General features: G+C 45.2%; 2 protein-coding genes across 2 annotated transcripts; both read right to left on the bottom strand.

Annotated features, from left to right (window-relative positions):
• Positions 1-4142: 4142 nt before the first annotated feature.
• LOC108932250 (extracellular calcium-sensing receptor-like) lies at positions 4143-7485 on the bottom strand. Its single transcript, XM_029255363.1, has 6 exons — positions 7289-7485; positions 6847-7138; positions 5889-6701; positions 5514-5741; positions 5283-5406; positions 4143-5056 (listed from the first exon to the last, which is right to left on the bottom strand). Exons 1-6 carry the CDS (start codon positions 7372-7374, stop codon positions 4143-4145), a joined length of 2457 nt encoding a protein of 818 aa, XP_029111196.1. The 5' UTR covers positions 7375-7485.
• Positions 7486-15676: 8191 nt separating this feature from the next.
• On the bottom strand, positions 15677-19244 carry LOC114911591 (extracellular calcium-sensing receptor-like). Its single transcript, XM_029255361.1, has 6 exons — positions 19048-19244; positions 18606-18897; positions 17648-18460; positions 17048-17275; positions 16817-16940; positions 15677-16590 (listed from the first exon to the last, which is right to left on the bottom strand). Exons 1-6 carry the CDS (start codon positions 19131-19133, stop codon positions 15677-15679), a joined length of 2457 nt encoding a protein of 818 aa, XP_029111194.1. The 5' UTR covers positions 19134-19244.
• Between the last annotated feature and the right edge of the window lie 354 nt (positions 19245-19598).

The raw sequence follows: 19598 nt of genomic DNA, 5'->3' as shown, positions 1-19598 counted from the left end.
TTTCCTAATGGGAATAGCAATAAAGAGGGAAGCCGAGGAAGCCCAGATATGGAACCTTGTTTTGCTTCCTTTGTTTCCCTTTGAGCTGTGCTACTGTGAACCTACTCCGACATCGACCTTTGCCTGTGTATTCCCGACCACGTTCTTTGTCTAGCCCTCTGTACTACGTTTACTGATTGCCTGACCCACGCCTGTCCCTTGACTTTGCTTTTGGATTCTGATTTGGCTTTATAAAACATCGGTGTACGACAACTCTACGCTTGAGTCCGTCCTTGCTACGTGCAACCATGACAACAGCGCTCTGAAAGAACTGTACCACGTCGTCACTAAGTACGAGAACAAGTACCCAGACAGCCTGTTCATTATTTCTGGGGACTTTAACCAAGCCGATTTCAGGAATGTGTACCAAAGTACCATCAGCACATTTGCTCCATCAGAGGCTCAAACACGCTCAACCACTGCTACACTTCACACAAAAGTACGTATCGCTCCCTGCTGCATCCGCACCTCGGGCAGTCAGATCACACCTCGATCCTGCTGCTCCCGGTCTACAAGCAGAAACTGAAGTGAAAGGAGCCTGTGACGCGTACTGTGCAGCGCTGGACACCAGAAGCGGAGGAAAGGCACCAGGACTGTTTTGACTCCATGGACTGGGACATGTTCAGAAACTCATCCTCCAATCTGGACGAGTATGCCACAGTGGTCATGGACTTCATCCGGTACCGTGTAAGTGTCTGCATACCACATAAAACAGTCCACTCATTCCCCAATCAAAAACTGTGGATTACTGCCGAAATCATAAATAAGATCCCCGCGCGTACCTATGCGTTTCAGTCCGGAGGCACAGACACGTACAAGAAGACTAAGTATGAGCTCTGCAAAGCCATCGCCATTGTGAAATGGGAATACAGCAGGAAGGTAGAATCACAGTTTAACTGCACTCAAGACGCACGTAGGTTGTGGCAGGGAATTCAAACTTTAATAGACAATAAACAACAGACACAGACATTGACAGGTACCACTCCGTCTCTCCCTGACGAACTGAACGCGTTTCATGGTCCCTTCGAGATCGCAAACAAAGACCCCCCGGTGCAAATTCCCACGGTGCTACATGATAACGCCAGTCTCACCGTCTTTGTAGCACAAGTAAGAAAAACGTTTAGCCGTGTCAACAACCGCAAAGCTGCTGGTCCGGATGGACTTTCAGGGCGAGTTTTAAAAACATGCAGTGAGCAACTGGCTGCTGTGTTCACGGATATATTTAACACCTCCTTAAAAAGCTCAACTGTACCCACCTGTTTCAAAAACACCACCATTATCCCTGTTCCTAAGCAAAACAAAGTGAGCTGCCGTAATGACTATCGGCCAGTAGCAGTGACCCCCATTGCAATGAAATGTTTTGAGAGGCTGGTGCTGGGACACATTAAGGACACCATCCCAGACACTTTGGACCCACTGCAGTTTGCCTACCGCCAGAACAGATCCACTGAAGACGCAATGTCACACACACTTCACACCATTCTGTCTCACCTGGACAATAAAAACTGCTATGCAATGCTATTATTTGTGGACTATTGCTCAGCATTCAGCACTGTCATCCCAACCAAACTGATCCACAAACTACTAGGACTGGGACTGAGTGCCACATTGTGCAGTTGGATCCTGGATTTCCTCACCAACAGATCCCAGCATGTGCGGATTGGCAGTGACACCTCCTCCCCACTGACCATCAACACTGGCACTCCACAGGGAAGCCTCCTGAGCCCAGTGTTATATTCTTTGTTCACACATGACTGTGTGGCCAGTCACAGCTCCAACACCATCATAAAGTTTGCTGATGATACCACTATTGTGGGTCTGATCACCAACAACGATGAGACGGCCTACAGAGAGGAGGTGAGGCTCCTGGGAGAGTGGTGCCAGGACAACAACCTGTCTCTCAATGTCAGTAAAACTAAGGAGCTGTTGATTGACTTCAGGAAACAGGATACAGTTCATGCACCCATCTACACAGGAGGAGATGTTGTAAAGAGGGTCAACAGCTTCAGATTCCTAGGGGTCACTCTCACTGCCAAACTCACATGGACTGAGCACACAGCATCAACCATCAAAAAGGCCCATCAACATCTCTACTTCCTCAGGCATCTGAAGAAAACCCAGATGTCCACTACAGTCCCCACCACTTTCTACAGGTGTGCTGTGGAGTCTGTCCTCATAGAGTGTATTACATCCTGGTGTGGCAGCTGCTCCATACAGACAAGAAAGCCTTCCAGAGAGTAGTCAAAACAACTCAGGAAATCATCGGCACACAGCTACCAGCACTCCAGGACACCTACACCACACGCTGCCTCAGAAAGACAGTGCGCATCATGAAAGATCACAGTCACCCCACACGGGCACTCTTCCCTTCTCTGCCATCTGCAAAGTGGCTCAGGTCTATTCGAACCTGCACTGCTAGGTACAGGAACAGCTTTTAACCCACTGCTGTAAGAGTATACAACGCTCACCAATGTGCCACCTTTACTAAACAGAGTTGGATTCTTCCTTCCATGCAAGGGGGTGTGGCGGTGCAGTGGGTTGGACCACGGTCCTGCTTTCCAGTGGGGCTGGGGTTCGAGTCCGCTTGGGGTGCCTTGTGACGGACTGGCGTCCCATCCTGGGTGTGTCCCCTCCCCCTCCGGCCTTCCGCCCTGTGTTACCGGGTAGGCTCCGGTTCCGCTTGACCCCATATGGGACAAGCGGTTCTGAAAATGTGTGTGTGTGTGTGTTCCTTCCAAGAACATTGGTAAATTACACTGTCACTTTAAGCATTCTCATTCTCACGTTCTGAGTTCTCTGGCTGTCTATTGGCATTACTGTTACCGTTATTTATTATTATTGCTGTTGGTGTTGCATTACTGTCATTGTCACTGTTTTGTTTTGTGCAGTATTTGTATTGTCTCTGTCTTGTCCATAGTCTGTGGAGAAGCATTCAAGAAGAATTTCATGATACTTGTACAGGGTACTTGTACCTATGCCAATAAACTTGAAGCTTGAAACTTGGTTGTGTAGATAGCATATTCTTTAGGTTTGAAAACTTAGAAATAACCAAACTTCTGGTTCTGTACAAGTTAGTGGTGTGCCATAAAGAGGAAAATTGCTGAAGTGGAGAAAAAAAAAATAGCCAGCTTCAATATAAAATTTGGAAAATGTGTTCAAGGTATCATTACATTCAACATTACAATAAATACGAGAAAACATGAAAAATTAGTATTCACCAATTTGTTATAGCATTATCAAAGAAGAACATCTGTCATAGCACCACCATGTGTGCAGCATTTTGTAATAAAGGGAAATGGATCATTTACGAAAATGAAATAAAGGAAACCTTAAAAAATACAGTATAACAACATGCCGTTGATGACTATCATATGCTCTTGTTTACGAGGCAAGGGCAGTTATCATCTTCATGAATTTTTCACTTAATATTTACAGACTTCCTCGTTTTAGTTATAAAATTAGATGTTCATGCACAATTTTCCAGTAGCAGTTATATATAAATTAAAACACTGCAGACCAGTAATACTGAGTTGTTTTTTTTTTTTGAATGAGTCATTTTAACCTGTATCATTTTTAGTTTTTTTCACATTTTCCATCTATACTCTTAAATTATTAAAATAACAATGAATTGTTTCAGTAGATTTAAAATATAGTGAAGGCTTCTGTGTGTCATTAAATTCAACGTGGGAAATTATTATTCTTAATTTATCCCATTGTAGAGCACAGACGTGTGAGAAATGTAAAGTGTGTAATAAAAATAAAATAATAATAAAACTTGTTTACAAAAAGCTACATTTTACTTTTGATGGCACTTTCTGGGAACGGAATAAAAAATTTTGAAATTCATGTTTTGTTTTTTTTTCCTCAACTCATGGATGAACTTGATTGTCAGCCAAGGCAGGTTGAAACTGATTGCTCAATACTAAAATTCTGATTGATCAATGCCAAAAACTGGTGTATAGAGTAGAACTTCTCTAGAAATGAAAGTAGTAACATATTATGGCCCATTTCTGGTGGATAGTACTCACTGGCTATCATTGGTATTCTAGAAATACATTAACCAAGGATTTTTAGAACTGAAAAAATACATACATGTATTTTATTTACATAGATTTTGTAGGCATTTTTCCCATCAAGAATTTCTTTGTGTTCTTCTCTGGTTTAAATAAAATAATGTAACATTTTGGAATAAAGATACAAAACAGCAAACCAAAACTGGAGGCTAAAATGGCAAAGATCTCAACAGCTACGGTGAACTTGCCCGGTGAGCTGACATAGGCTGGGATAAAGGTGATCCACACCGCACAGAATATGAGCATGCTGAATGTGATGAATTTGGCTTCGTTGAAGTTGTCGGGCAGCTTCCTGGCCAGGAAAGCCAGTACAAAGCACATGAGAGAGAGGAGGCCAATGTAGCCCAACACAGTCCAGAAGCCCATGGCTGAGCCCACGTCACACTCAAGAATGACCTTGTCTTTGTAGTTCTTCGTATTCTTGTTGGGGAAAGGAGGGGATAATGTTAACCAGAGCACACAAATGAGGACCTGTATGAGAGTGAATGCAAGAACACTGAGTCTCTGCTGTGGAGGTCCAAACCATTTCATGACATTGCTGCCTGGAAGTGTAGCCCTGAAGGCCATCAACACCACTATCGTTTTGCCCAGAACACAAGAGATGCAGAGGACAAAGGTGACCCCGAACGCTGTGTGACGCAGCATGCAGGACCACTGAGAGGGCTGGCCGATGAAAGTGAGAGAGCAAAGGAAACACAGGGTGAGCGAGAAGAGCAGCAGGAAGCTCAGCTCTGAGTTGTTGGCCCTCACAATGGGAGTGTTTTTGTATCTGAAGAAAATTATTGCCACTCCACTTGTTATACCTGTTCCAATTAGGGAGACTGCTATGAGCAATATTCCCATAATTTCTGCATAGGACAGATATTCAGTTTTCTTGAGAATGCATTTGTCCTTGTTCTGGCTTGACCAGTATTCCGGATGACACTGTGTACACGTGATCGAATCTGTAAAATAAAAATTAGGTTTGAGTATGGTGTACAGTAAACAAGGGGTCACGCTAAGTTCCACCTATATAACAATCTGTTTTAAAATCGCTTTAAATTTTCCAGATATGTAAATGTAGTCAAAACTTATTTTTAGTAATTTAAAGCAACACTTTTGTGTTATGACAGTTCTTTTTTTTCACTAGTACTCTATTAAAAATATTGATGGCATCGTAGTAAAAAGTACCTGTAGCATTGCTGATCTCCCCCTCAGCGCAGGGCACACAGTCATAGCAGCAGACAGGCTTTCCTTTCTGCACAGCCTTCCGAGTTCCTGGGGGACAGCTTTCACTGCACACTGACTTGGGCACCTGCAGGGATTCGCACGCACAGACATTCAGCATGTCACCATACATCTGCAACTGACAAGATGTACATGTTTACAAAGTAATTTAAATCACTTAACTAGAAGACTCACCTGTTTGGCATTTTGTGCCCATACAAGGGACACGTTGTTCAGTATTAACTGTTTCTCTGTGGGGAAGGATGCATCATAGCGTCCCACTGTGATGATATGAATCTGCCCGTCATCTTGCTGCTGCCAGTTTACCAGATCATACTTTGCCATTGGATCGCCTTTCTCATCAAAGTAAACTTCCTCGCCTTCTTTTGTTTTGAAACGTACTTTTTTTAAGTACTGCAGAAACTACATATAGAAACATTCCAAACACGCTGTAATTAATATTACACAAAGAAAGCAAATATTACAGTTTTTTTTTTTTCTTTTCACAAAGTGTGTTTGACCTCGTGTTTGACTTATTACATCTTGGTAAATGTTTGCATTTTAATTTACCTTCCATGGTTCTGGCTGCTTCTTGCTGATACAGGTATCATTAGCTTCATTGTTGCCATGTCTGCAGGTGAATATCTCATGGAGTGCGTGAGCAACAGCATACACTCCCTTGTAGACATTGTTTAAACTCTGCATCTGAGACATGTCAGTGTATGTGTTTTCTACCCCACTCAGATTCTCTTGGCCTGTGCACACTCTTCGATTGACTGCATCTTCTTGGCTTTGAAATTTGCATTCAAACAAGGCTTCCCAGAACTCTTTGAAAATGGTATTACCAGATGAATTTAGTGGCAGAACATCCAACATAAATTTCTGTAGGCCTCCTACCTCTGCTTTTGCAATGGAAAATCCAATAGCTCCATTGAGCAAGTGGTGGCCCCTCACTGTAGCAGTGTAAGTGTCAGAAATCCAGCTCTCACTGCCAATCCATTGGTATCCTGTGAGGTTGTGCTTTAATAATTCCTGCAGCAGCACATCCATGTCCATATAAGATAGAAAACCCACAATAACCCGGGAGCTTGACCTTTTGATCGTTTCCATGATTCTTAATATGTCTTCTCCGGGGTAGGTTCTGAAAAAGGGGACTGAATACTCAATGCATATTCCCAGCTTTTGAGCGATCTCTGAAAAAGTTGCCATTCCGTTGTTTCCATAGTCATCATCAGTTCTTATGGCTCCTACCCATGTCCAGCCAAAGTGTTTCACCAATTGGGCCAGTGCTCTGCTCTGGTAGTAGTCACTGGGAATGGTTCTAAGAAATGATGGGTATTTGCTTTTGTCACTGAGGCATGCACAGGTGGCAAAGTGACTTACCTGTGAAGAGATTTATAACAATAAACTGAAGTGACATAAATGCAGATACAAATCCTATTAATGAATTTCAGATTCATTCTATATGTATTAAAAAGCATGTTGAGAAATGTTTTGGACGCAAGCTACCACTTAACAATTTCCTCACCACAGGTATGTAGAATGGTCCGATAGATGACGAAATGGCAATACAAGGCGATGAGGAGGTCTCTCCTATGATTGCCTGCACCATAGCTGGTTTGGTACAGGTTGCGTTGGCAGTAAGGTCATGCTGCTGGTTGGCTAGTGCCAGGGCAGCCTTCACAGCCATGGATACAGAACCACAAGAGTCGTACACTTTGTAGCCCAGGGTGATGTTTGGGAGCAGAGTTGTACTGTTGTTGATCTCCTCAACAGCAAAGATCATAGTCTGAGCATAGTGGAATGATCTTAAATTTAGACTGTGAGAAAGATGACACATGCAAGACAGATATTCATAGAGTTCATAAAATGCCATTTCATGCAATCTTAGTTCAGTTATTCTTTTTCAACATATCAATTTTGTAACTGTAAAGATTCAGTCCGATGTATTTAGTAGAAAATGAACTTACTTGGTGCACTTTAGAGGTGGTGGTGGATGTGCGTAGGAAAGTTCTTTTTCCCAGTTGTTGTGGAAGGAAAAGATTCCTCCAAGCATAATGTCACCATCCTTTAAAAGCTGCGGGGACTCAGGCCTTCCCCACTGCTGACACAACGGATTGTCTGCTCTGGTCCGAAGCCCATGAGCCAGCAGCACAGTGATCAGAACTGCCAACCCTTTCCATGTCAATGTACAATCCATGTCTACTCTGGTACAGCCGGGATGGAATCACCACTGTGAAGTGGGTGGCGTTTTTTTGCTCCTATATTTATACACTGCTTTACCAAAGCATCAATCCTCAATGGTAAACTTAAGGCCTCATGTGAAAAGGATACTAAGTAGCAGTCTTACATTGGTTGAGGTACTGATACCATGTTGTCTCCTGTGTTGGTTGCTGTCTTTTATGAAAACCTGTACATCAGGATTAACTGTAAATTAATTATTTCTACAGTGGCACTTTTAATACAGCATGTACTGCAGTGAAAACATTAATGGCTTCCTCTATATGGGGTTTCCTATGGTTTTATTTGTTTTAATGGGATAAATTGGCTGTTTCATAAATTACTTTGTGTCTTTGTACTGACGTTAAAATCAGAGATTTAAAAGCTTGTTCTTTGTTAGTGCACTTTTTATTGAGATGTGAATTTGCACAATTAGTAATTATTAAGACTATTCTCATTATTAATATTATTAAGTTTAGCCAAGGTAGGGTCAGGAAGCTGTCAGGTGGTTCAGACCTGGCCTCTGGTATAGGAGTGCCAACCACTAGCTCAAGCCACATTTAAAACAAAGAACGGACAAAGAGAATTATTTCCAGACAGCAAAGCAGTTAGACAAATACTTTTCCCTAAACTCATTAATTTATACATGAACACATTGTGATAGAAGCTGGACTACAAGAACAGAAATTAAGATATAATATTGGTGGGAAGAACATCAATAATATTCAGTAATGCCAAGAATACTTCACAAATGTGAAAGGATGAAGGAGACTTTAAAATACTGTTCCAAAGAACATGGAGCAACAAAATGGGAATGTCATTAAACTGAAGAAAAGGTACGACATAGCACCAAACTTTAGAGATGGTGACACAAGTCAGAAGTCATTGGTACCTTTTGCCTCCTGGGATCATTGATCAACAACATAGAGACCAAAAGTTATAACACACTTGACCTGGATTTATTCTGTATGGTTAACAAAACATGCTTAACAATGTGGGCCTTTATCACTTCAATTATTGAAGTTACATAGAAATACAAAGCAAGAAATCCAGTTCTGAAAAGTATTCACCTCCTTTCGTCCTTATGCATTTATGCATTTGTTTGCTGCCACTTCTGCAATAAACCCGCACTCTTTCTGTGGTGAGTTATAACCTTTTTTCTCATTATGAAGATCCATCCATCCATCCATCTTCCTCCGCTTTTATCCGGGCCCGGGTCGCGGGGGCAGCAGTCTGAGCAGAGTCCTCCAGACTTCCCTCTCCCCGCACAACTCCTCCAGTTCCTCTGGGGGAACCCCAAGGCGTTCCCAGGCCAGCCGGGAGACATAGTCTCTCCAACGTGTCCTAGGTCTGCCCCGAGGCCTCCTCCCAGCGGGACACGCTCGGAACACCTCCCCAGGGAGGCGTCCAGGAGGCATCCGGAACAGATGCCCGAGCCACCTCAACTGGCTCCTCTCGATGCGGAGGAGCAGCAGCTCTACTCCGAGCTCCTCCCGGGTGACTGAGCTCCTCACCCTATCCCTAAGGGTGCGCCCAGCCACTCTGCGGAGGAAACTCATTTCTGCTGCTAGTATCCGCGATCTCATTCTTTCGGTCATGATCCAGAGTTCATGACCATAGGTGAGGGTAGGAACGTATATCGACCGGTAAATTGAGAGCTTCACCTTATGACTCAGCTCCCTCTTCACCACAATAGACCGGTACAATGATCGCATTACTGCGGACGCCGCACCAATCCGTCTGTCAACCTGCCGCTCCATTTTTCCCTCACTCGTGAACAAGACCTCGAGTAACTTAAACTCCTCCATTTGAGGGAGCAACTCCCCCCAACCCGGAGGGGGCAATCCACCTTTTTCCGACTGAGAACCATGGCCTCGGATTTGGAGGTGCTGATTCTCATCCCCGCCACTTTGCACTCGGCTGCAAACCTCCCCAGTGCACGCTGTAAGTCTTGATTCGATGAAGCCAACAGGACCACATCGTCCGCAAAAAGCAGAGACGAGATCTCGCGGCCACCAAAACAGACACCCTCCGTTCCCTGACTGCGCCTAGAAATTCTGTCCATGAAGATAATGAACAGAATCGGTGACAAAGGGCAGCCCTGGCGGAGTCCAACATGCACCGGGAACAGGTCTGACTTAACTGCCGGCAATGCGAACCAAGCTCCTGCTCTGGTCATACAGGGAACGAACAGCCCGTAGCAACGAGCCCCGAACCCCATAATCCCGAAGTACCCCCCATAGGATGCCACAAGGGACACGGTCGAATGCCTTCTCCAGGTCCACAAAACACATATGGACTGGTTGGGCAAACTCCCACGAACCCTCCAGCACCCTAGTGAGGGTATAGAGCTAGTCCAGTGTTCCACGGCCAGGGCGAAAACCGCATTGCTCCTCCTGAATCCGAGTTTCGACTATCGGTCAGATTCTCCTTTCCAGTACCCTGGCATAGACTTTCCCAGGGAGGCTAAGGAGTGTGATCCCCGTGTAGTTGGAACACAATCTCCGGTCCCCCTTCTTAAAAAGAGGGACCACCACCCCGGTCTGCCAGTCCAGAGGCACCGTTCCCGAACTCCACGCGATGCTGCAGAGGCGTGTCAGCCAAGACAGCCCCACAACATACAGAGACTTGAGAAACTCGGGGCGGATCTCATCCACCCCCGGAGCCTTGCCACCGAGGAGTTTTTTGACTACCTCAGCAACTTCAGCCAGGGTAATGGACGAGTCTCCCTCCGAGTCCCCTGCCTCAGCTTCCTCTACGGAAGGCGTGTCGGAGGGATTGAGGAGATCCTCAAAGTACTCCTTCCACCGCCCGAGGACATCCTCAGTTGAGGTCAGCAGCACACCACTTCCACTGTAAACAGTGTTCGTGGAACACCGCTTCCCCCCTCTGAGTCGCCGGACGGTTTGCCAGAATCTCTTTGAGGCCGACCAAAACTCTTCCTCCATGGCCTCACCGAACTCCTCCCAAGCCCGAGTATTTGCTGCGGCGACTGCCAGAGCCGCGCTCTGTTTGGCCCGTCGGTACCTGTCAGCTGCTTCAGGAGTCCCATGAGCCAGCCAGGCCCAATAGAACTCCTTCTTCAGCTTGACGGCATCCCTTACTTCCGGTGTCCACCACCGTGTTCGGGGATTACCACCGCGCCAGGCACCGGAGACCTTATGGCCGCAGCTCCGGACCGCCGCCCCGACAATGGAGGCGCGGAACATAGTCCATTCAGACTCGATGTCCCCCACCTCCCTCAGGACCTGGTTGAAGCTCTGTCGGAAGTGAGAGTTGAAGACCTCTCTGACAGGGGCCTCCGCCAAACGTTCCCAACAGACCCTCACTATGCGTTTGGGCCTGCCAGGTCTGTCCAGCTTTTTCCCCCGCCATCAAATTCAACTCACCACCAGGTGGTGATCAGTTGACAGCTCAGCCCCTCTCTTCACCCGAGTGTCCAAGACATATGGCCGAAGATCAGAAGAAACGACTACAAAGTCGATCATCGACCTCCGACCTAGGGTGTCCTGGTGCCAAGCGCACTGATGGACACCCTTATGCATGAACATGGTGTTCGTTATGGATAAACTGCGACTAGCACAGAAATCCAATAACAACTCATTGCTTGGGTTCAGATCAGGGAGGCCGTTCCTCCCAATCACGCCCCTCCAGGTGTCACTGTTGCTGCCCACATGGGCGTTAAAGTCCCCCAGTAGAACGACACAGTCCCCAGTGGGAGCGCTTTCCAGCACGCCCCCCAGAGACTCTAAAAAGGCCGGGTACTCTACACTGCCGCTAGGCGCATAAGCACAAACGACAGTGAGAGACCGTTCCCTGACCCAAAGGCGTAGGGAGACGACCCTCTCATTCACCGGGGTAGACTCCAACACATGGCGGCTGAACTGGGGGGCTATTAATAAGCCCACACCCGCCCACCGCTTCTCACCTTGGGCAACGCCAGAATAGTGGAGAGTCCACCCTTGGTCGAAAAGAGTGGTTCCAGAACCCAAGCTGTGAGTGGAAGTGAGCCCGACTATATCTAGACAGTATCTCTCAATTTCCCGCACCAGCTCAGGCTCCTTCCCCACCAGTGAGGTGACATTCCAAGTACCAAAAGCCAGAGTTGGCGTCCGAGGTTTGGGTTGACCGGGCACTCGGCCCCGACCACCGCCCAAATCACAACGCACCGGCCCCTTATGTCCTCTCCGGCAGGTGGTGAGCCCACCGAAGAGCGGCTCCACGTCATGGCTTCGGGCTGAGCCCGGCCAGGCCCCGTGGGCATAGACCTGGCCACCAGGCGCTCGCATGCGAGCCCCCCCCAAGGCCTGGCTCCAGGGTGGGGCCCCGGTGACCCCATACCGGGCGGGGTAAATGAAAGCCTTGATTTTTTCTTCATAAGGGGTTTTTGAACCGCGCTTTGTCTTGTCTGTCATCCAGGACCTGTCTGCCATGGGAGACCCTACCAGGGGCATATAGCCCCAGACAACATAGCTCCTGGACTCATTCAGGCACTCAAACCCCTCCACCACGGTAAGGTGGCGGTTCGCGGAGGGGCATTATGAAGATTTTATATTTTTTCTGTCTTCCTTGAAAAAATTCTTCCAGCTGTTGTGTTACTTGGGAAGTGATGGAGTACTGGAATCCTAAATGCTTGCCATAAATTGCTCTGGGCTTTAATTCAGGGCTTTGATTGGGCCTTTCAAAGAATTTAGCTTTCCTCTTTTTAAACCATTCATTAGTGAAAAGCATTAGCCAAATTAATAAATGTATATAAAATATATTGCTTTATACAGCAGAATGAAATAAATTCCATTCATCCATCCATTTTTTTTTAACTGCTTGTCATGGGATGGCGGTGGCAATAGGGAGAGCAGAGAAGCCCAGTCATCCCTGTCCCATGCAAGTTCCTCGAGTTCAACCCAGGGGATCCCCAGCCACTCCCAGGTCAACTGGGAGATATAATCTCTTCAGCGAGTCCTGGGCCGACCTCAGGATCTTGTCCCAGTTGGCCGTGTATGGAAAACCTCTAATGGGAGGTGCCCAGGGGCATCCATACCACATGCCCAAACCACCTTAACTGGCTCCTCTCAATGCGGAGGAGTAGCAGCTCTACTTTGAGTTTCTCCCAGATAGCTGAACTCCTCACCCTGTCACAGAGAGTGAGTCCCACCACCCTGCGGAGAAAAGTCATTTCAGGCGCTTGTATCCGTGATCTTATTCTTTTGGTCATTACCCAGAGTTCATGACCATGGAGTCCATAAGTGAGGGTAGGGATAAATACCAAATGCTAAATAGAGAGCTTTGCCTTTTGGCTCAGCTCCTCCTTCACCACTACATTCTGGTACAGCGACCAAATTACTGCTGTTGCTGCTCCCAGTCTGCAGCTGATCTCACGCTCCTTTCTCCCCTCACTCGTCAATCAGATGCCAACATATTTAAACTCCACCACCTGGGGAAAATTTTTTTCCCCTTATGCGAAGGGGGCATGCCATCCTTTTCCGTGAGATTCAGACTCAAAGGTGCTGATCCTCATACCAACTGCTTCACACTCGGCCGTAAACCATTTCAGTGCATGCGGAGGCATCTCTGTGACGGTGCCAGAAGGACAACAACCTATGCAAAAAAGCAGGGACATCACCTTCTGGCCTCCACATAGAATGCCATTCTGACCTTGGCTGCACCTTGATGTCCTGTCCATGAAACGTCAAACAGGCGTAGGGACAAGCCACAGCCTTAGCAGAGTCCAACACCCACATTGAACAAGCTTGACTTAAGGCCGAGTATGCGAATATAGCTCCCACTTCATGTGTACAGTGACGGAATGGCCTGTGGTAGTGGCACCAGCACCCCATACTCCAGAAGCACCTCCCATGGAATTTCTCAGGGAACATGGTCATAGGCCTTCTCCAAGTCCGCAAAACACATGCAAGTTGGAGTAGGGAACTCCCATGCTCCCTCAGTTATCTGTGAGAGGATGAAAAGCTGGTCCACTGTACCAAAGACAGGATGGAAACTGCATTGTTACTCTTCAATCTGAGGTTCAGCTATTGGCCTGACCTTCCTTTCTGGCAGTCTGGCATAGACTTTCCCAGGGAGGTTGAGAATTGTGATGCCCCGATAGTTGGCACACAGTCTCTGGTCCCCTTTCTTAAAGACAGAGACCACCACCGCAGTTTGTCAATCTAAAGGCACTGTCTCCGAGGTCCATGCAAGATTACAGAGGCGTGTCAGCCATGACAGCCCCACAACATCCAGGGCCTTGAGCACTTCCAGGAGAATCTGATCCACCCTCGGTGCTTTGCCACTGCGGAGCTTTCCAACTCCCTCAGTAACTTCTACCAGGGAAATGGACTCTAATACCTCAGCAGCCTCTGGTCCTGGTTCCTGTAAGGGAGGTATATCTCTTGGCTTTAGGAAATCCTCAGAGTTCTCCTTCCACCTCCCAAGAGTGTCCTCATTTGAGGTCAGAGTTTACCTACATTTGCTGAGTATGGCTTGAGCCAAGCTCCTCTGACTCCTCCTGAGCTGTCGGAGGGTTCTCCAGAACCTCTTTGAGGCCGACCGAAAGTCATTTTCCATGCCCCTGATATTACCCCTGGGCTACTGCCACTTTGTATTTGAGTTTATGTATCCCCCTCCTCATCTCTCACCTGTACCTGTACGTATCAAATTCAAGACTCATTGATACCTATAACCTGATCGTTCACTACGTTCCAGCCAGACTGCTATGCTCCTCCACTACTGACTGCTTGATAGTCCCATACTCTAGAGGTCCAAAATCAACAGCAGAAAGGTTTTTGGTTCTGGCTTCTAAGTGTTGAAATGACCTTTCTGTCTCACTCAGAACTCCTGAATCTCTCTCAACACTTACAAAGGGTCTCAAAACATATCTCTTTTAAACTCATTTCTCCCCTGTTCTCTCATGTGCTCAATAAGCATGTACTATGTTACTTTACTTTAAAGAAGAAATTAAATCTCAGATACTTTTATGAAGTTGCTTAGAGATAGTCAAGTGGTAGTGTAATGTTTAGCACTGTTGCCTTTGAAACCAAAGGTTGCAGGTTTGATACCTACTTCTGCCCGCAGTACCCTTTAGCAAGCTAGTTGCCATAAATTGCTCCAGTAAAATTACCCAGGTGTATGAATGAGTAAAGTAATTCTAAGAACCTTAACAGTGTACTTTGCTTTGGTGAAAAGCGTCAGCTAAAGGAATGAAGGTACATGAAGTATACTGGTTTATAGAGTGGAATGAAACAAATTGTATTCAAGGAAACAAGTATGATAAAGGATGTGTGAAGTGAAGGTGGAACTGTAGCAGTGTACCTTCCAGAGTTACCGTGGAGATACAGTCACTACATTTTTTTACGTCAAGGTGGATGTGTCGATAGCATATTCTTTAGGTTTGAAAACGTAGACATAACAAAGCTTCTGGTTCTGTACGAACTACTGGTGTGCCATGAGGAGGAAAATTGCTAAAGTGGAGAAAATAATAGCCAGCTTTAGTACAAAATTAGGAAAGTATGTTCAAAGTGTCATTACATTCAACATTACAATAAATGGGAGACAAGCTGCAGAATTAGTATTCAGGGATTTGTAATAGCATTAATTGGAATACCTAGTGTTTTTTTTTCTTAAATGAGTCATTTTAACCTTACTCTTAAATTATTAAAATTACAGTGAATTGTTTTGGTAGATTTAAAATATAGTGAAGGGTTCTACGTGTCATTAGATTCACCGTGGGAAATTAGTATTCTTAATTTATTCCACTGAAGAGCACAGAGGTGTGAGAAATGTAAAGTGTGTAATAAAAATAAAATAATAATAAAACTTGTTTACAAAAAGCTACATTTTACTTTTGATGGCACTTTCTGGGAACGGAATAAAAAATTTTGAAATTCATGTTTTGTTTTTTTTTCCTCAACTCATGGATGAACTTGATTGTCAGCCAAGGCAGGTTGAAACTGATTGCTCAATACTAAAATTCTGATTGATCAATGCCAAAAACTGGTGTATAGAGTAGAACTTCTCTAGAAATGAAAGTAGTAACATATTATGGCCCATTTCTGGTGGATAGTACTCACTGGCTATCATTGGTATTCTAGAAATACATTAACCAAGGATTTTTAGAACTGAAAAAATACATACATGTATTTTATTTACATAGATTTTGTAGGCATTTTTCCCATCAAGAATTTCTTTGTGTTCTTCTCTGGTTTAAATAAAATAATGTAACATTTTGGAATAAAGATACAAAACAGCAAACCAAAACTGGAGGCTAAAATGGCAAAGATCTCAACAGCTACGGTGAACTTGCCCGGTGAGCTGACATAGGCTGGGATAAAGGTGATCCACACCGCACAGAATATGAGCATGCTGAATGTGATGAATTTGGCTTCGTTGAAGTTGTCGGGCAGCTTCCTGGCCAGGAAAGCCAGTACAAAGCACATGAGAGAGAGGAGACCAATGTAGCCCAACACAGCCCAGAAGCCCACGGCTGAGCCCACGTCACACTCGAGAATGACCTTGTCTTTGTAGTACTTCATGTTCTTGTTGGGGAAAGGAGGGGATAGTGTTAACCAGAGCACACAAATGAGGACCTGAATGAGAGTGAATGCAAGAACACTGAGTCTCTGCTGTGGAGGTCCAAACCATTTCATGACATTGCTGCCTGGCAGTGTAGCCCTGAAGGCCATCAACACCACTATCGTTTTGCCCAGAACACAAGAGATGCAGAGGACAAAGGTGACCCCGAACGCTGTGTGACGCAGCATGCAGGACCACTGAGAGGGCCGGCCGATGAAAGTGAGAGAGCAAAGGAAACACAGGGTGAGCGAGAAAAGCAGCAGGAAGCTCAGCTCTGAGTTGTTGGCCCTCACAATGGGAGTGTTTTTGTATCTGAAGAAAATTATTGCCACTCCACTTGTTATACCTGTTCCAATTAGGGAGACTGCTGTGAGCAATATTCCCATAATTTCTGCATAGGACAGATATTCAGTTTTCTTGAGAATGCATTTGTCCTTGTTCTGGCTTGACCAGTATTCCGGATGACACTGTGTACACGTGATCGAATCTGTAAAATAAAAATTAGGTTTGAGTATGGTGTACAGTAAACAAGGGGTCACGCTAAGTTCCACCTATATAACAATCTGTTTTAAAATCGCTTTAAATTTTCCAGATACGTAAATGTAGTCAAAACTTATTTTTAGTAATTTAAAGCAACACTTTTGTGTTATGACAGTTCTTTTTTTTCACTAGTACTCTATTAAAAATATTGATGGCATCGTAGTAAAAAGTACCTGTAGCATTGCTGATCTCCCCCTCAGCGCAGGGCACACAGTCATAGCAGCAGACAGGCTTTCCTTTCTGCACAGCCTTCCGAGTTCCTGGGGGACAGCTCTCACTGCACACTGACTTGGGCACCTGCAGGGATTCGCACGCACAGACATTCAGCATGTCACCATACATCTGCAACTGACAAGATGTACATGTTTACAAAGTAATTTAAATCACTTAACTAGAAGACTCACCTGTTTGGCATTTTGTGCCCATACAAGGGACACGTTGTTCAGTATTAACTGTTTCTCTGTGGGGAAGGATGCATCATAGCGTCCCACTGTGATGATATGAATCTGCCCGTCATCTTGCTGCTGCCAGTTTACCAGATCATACTTTGCCATTGGATCGCCTTTCTCATCAAAGTAAACTTCCTCGCCTTCTTTTGTTTTGAAACGTACTTTTTTTAAGTACTGCAGAAACTACATATAGAAACATTCCAAACACGCTGTAATTAATATTACACAAAGAAAGCAAATACACACACACACACACATTTTCAGAACCGCTTGTCCCATACGGGGTCACGGGGAACCGGAGCCTACCCGGCAACACAGGGCGTAAGGCCGGAGGGGGAGGGAACACACCCAGGACGGGACGCCAGTCCATCGCAAGGTACCCCAAGCGGGACTCGAACCCCAGACCCACCAGACAGCAGGACTGTGGTCCAACCCACTGCGCCACCGCGCCCCCAAGAAAGCAAATATTACAGTTTTTTTTTTTCTTTTCACAAAGTGTGTTTGACCTCGTGTTTGACTTATTACATCTTGGTAAATGTTTGCATTTTAATTTACCTTCCATGGTTCTGGCTGCTTCTTGCTGATACAGGTATCATTAGCTTCATTGTTGCCATGTCTGCAGGTGAATATCTCATGGAGTGCGTGAGCAACCGCATACACTCCCTTGTAGACATTGTTTAAAATCTGCATCTGAGACATGTCAGTGTATGTGTTTTCTACCCCACTCAGATTCTCTTGGCCTGTGCACACTCTTCGATTGACTGCATCTTCTTGGCTTTGAAATTTGCATTCAAACAAGGCTTCCCAGAACTCTTTGAAAATGGTATTACCAGATGAGTTCAGTCGCAGAACATCCAAAATACATGTTTGTAGGCCTCCTACCTTTGCTTTTACGATGGAAAATCCAATAGCTCCATTGAGCAAGTGGTGGCCCCTCACTGTAGCAGTGTAAGTGTCAGAAATCCAGCTCTCACTGCCAATCCATTGGTATCCTGTGAGGTTGTGCTTTAATAATTCCTGCAGCAGCACATCCATGTCCATGTAGGATACAAAAGCCACAATAACCCGGGAACTTGACCTTTTTATAATTTCGATGATTCTTAATATATTTTCTTGTGGGTAGGTTCTGTAAAAGGGGACTGAATACTCAATGCATATTCCCAGCTTTTGAGCGATCTCTGAAAAAGTTGCCATTCCGTTGTTTCCATAGTCATCATCAGTTCTTATGGCTCCTACCCATGTCCAGCCAAAGTGTTTCACCAATTGGGCCAGTGCTCTGCTCTGGTAGTAGTCACTGGGAATGGTTCTAAGAAATGATGGGTATTTGCTTTTGTCACTGAGGCATGCACAGGTGGCAAAGTGACTTACCTGTGAAGAGATTTATAACAATAAACTGAAGTGACATAAATGTAGACACAAATCCTATTAATGCATATCAGATTCATTCTATATGTATTAAAAAGCATGTTGAGAAATGTTTTGGACGCAAGCTACCACTTAATAATTTCCTCACCACAGGTATGTAGAATGGTCCGATAGATGAAGAAATGGCAATACAAAGCGATGAGGAGGTCTCTCCTATGATTGCCTGCACCATAGCTGGTTTGGTACAGGTTGCGTTGGCAGTAAGGTCATGCTGCTGGTTGGCTAGTGCCAGGGCAGCCTTCACAGCCATGGATACAGAACCACAAGAGTCGTACACTTTGTAGCCCAGGGTGATGTTTGGGAGCAGAGTTGTACTGTTGTTGATCTCCTCAACAGCAAAGATCATAGTCTGAGCATAGTGGAATGATCTTAAATTTAGACTGTGAGAAAGATGACACATGCAAGACAGATATTCATAGAGTTCATAAAATGCCATTTCATGCAATCTTAGTTCAGTTATTCTTTTTCAACATATCAATTTTGTAACTGTAAAGATTCAGTCCGATGTATTTAGTAGAAAATGAACTTACTTGGTGCACTTTAGAGGTGGTGGTGGATGTGCGTAGGAAAGTTCTTTTTCCCAGTTGTTGTGGAAGGAAAAGATTCCTCCAAGCATAATGTCACCATCCTTTAAAAGCTGCGGGGACTCAGGCCTTCCCCACTGCTGACACAACGGATTGTCTGCTCTGGTCCGAAGCCCATGAGCCAGCAGCACAGTGATCAGAACTGCCAACCCTTTCCATGTCAATGTACAATCCATGTCTACTCTGGTACAGCCGGGATGGAATCACCACTGTGAAGTGGGTGGCGTTTTTTTGCTCCTATATTTATACACTGCTTTACCAAAGCATCAATCCTCAATGGTAAACTTAAGGCCTCATGTGAAAAGGATACTAAGTAGCAGTCTTACATTGGTTGAGGTACTGATACCATGTTGTCTCCTGTGTTGGTTGCTGTCTTTTATGAAAACCTGTACATCAGGATTAACTGTAAATTAATTATTTCTACAGTGGCACTTTTAATACAGCATGTACTGCAGTGAAAACATTAATGGCTTCCTCTATATGGGGTTTCCTATGGT

This window comes from Scleropages formosus, chromosome 10, assembly GCF_900964775.1.
Source record: "Scleropages formosus chromosome 10, fSclFor1.1, whole genome shotgun sequence".
Lineage (NCBI taxonomy): Eukaryota > Metazoa > Chordata > Actinopteri > Osteoglossiformes > Osteoglossidae > Scleropages > Scleropages formosus.
The sequence above is the reverse complement of the archived record's forward strand: the minus strand, read 5'-3'. Positions and strand labels throughout refer to the sequence as shown.

What these genes read in the sequence shown, in the direction of transcription:
- LOC108932250 (XM_029255363.1), bottom strand. Translation starts at nt 7,374, where the DNA reads ATGCTTGGAGGAATCTTTTCCTTCCACAACAACTGGGAAAAAGAACTT. An exon ending in AGCAGCCAGAACCATGGAAG is followed by an intron (nt 5,742 to 5,888) that starts GTAAATTAAAAT and finishes TTCTATATGTAG; the next exon opens with TTTCTGCAGTACTTAAAAAA. An exon ending in GGGCACAAAATGCCAAACAG is followed by an intron (nt 5,407 to 5,513) that starts GTGAGTCTTCTA and finishes GAATCCCTGCAG; the next exon opens with GTGCCCAAGTCAGTGTGCAG.
- LOC114911591 (XM_029255361.1), bottom strand. Translation starts at nt 19,133, where the DNA reads ATGCTTGGAGGAATCTTTTCCTTCCACAACAACTGGGAAAAAGAACTT. An exon ending in GGGCACAAAATGCCAAACAG is followed by an intron (nt 16,941 to 17,047) that starts GTGAGTCTTCTA and finishes GAATCCCTGCAG; the next exon opens with GTGCCCAAGTCAGTGTGCAG. An exon ending in GGAGATCAGCAATGCTACAG is followed by an intron (nt 16,591 to 16,816) that starts GTACTTTTTACT and finishes TTTATTTTACAG; the next exon opens with ATTCGATCACGTGTACACAG.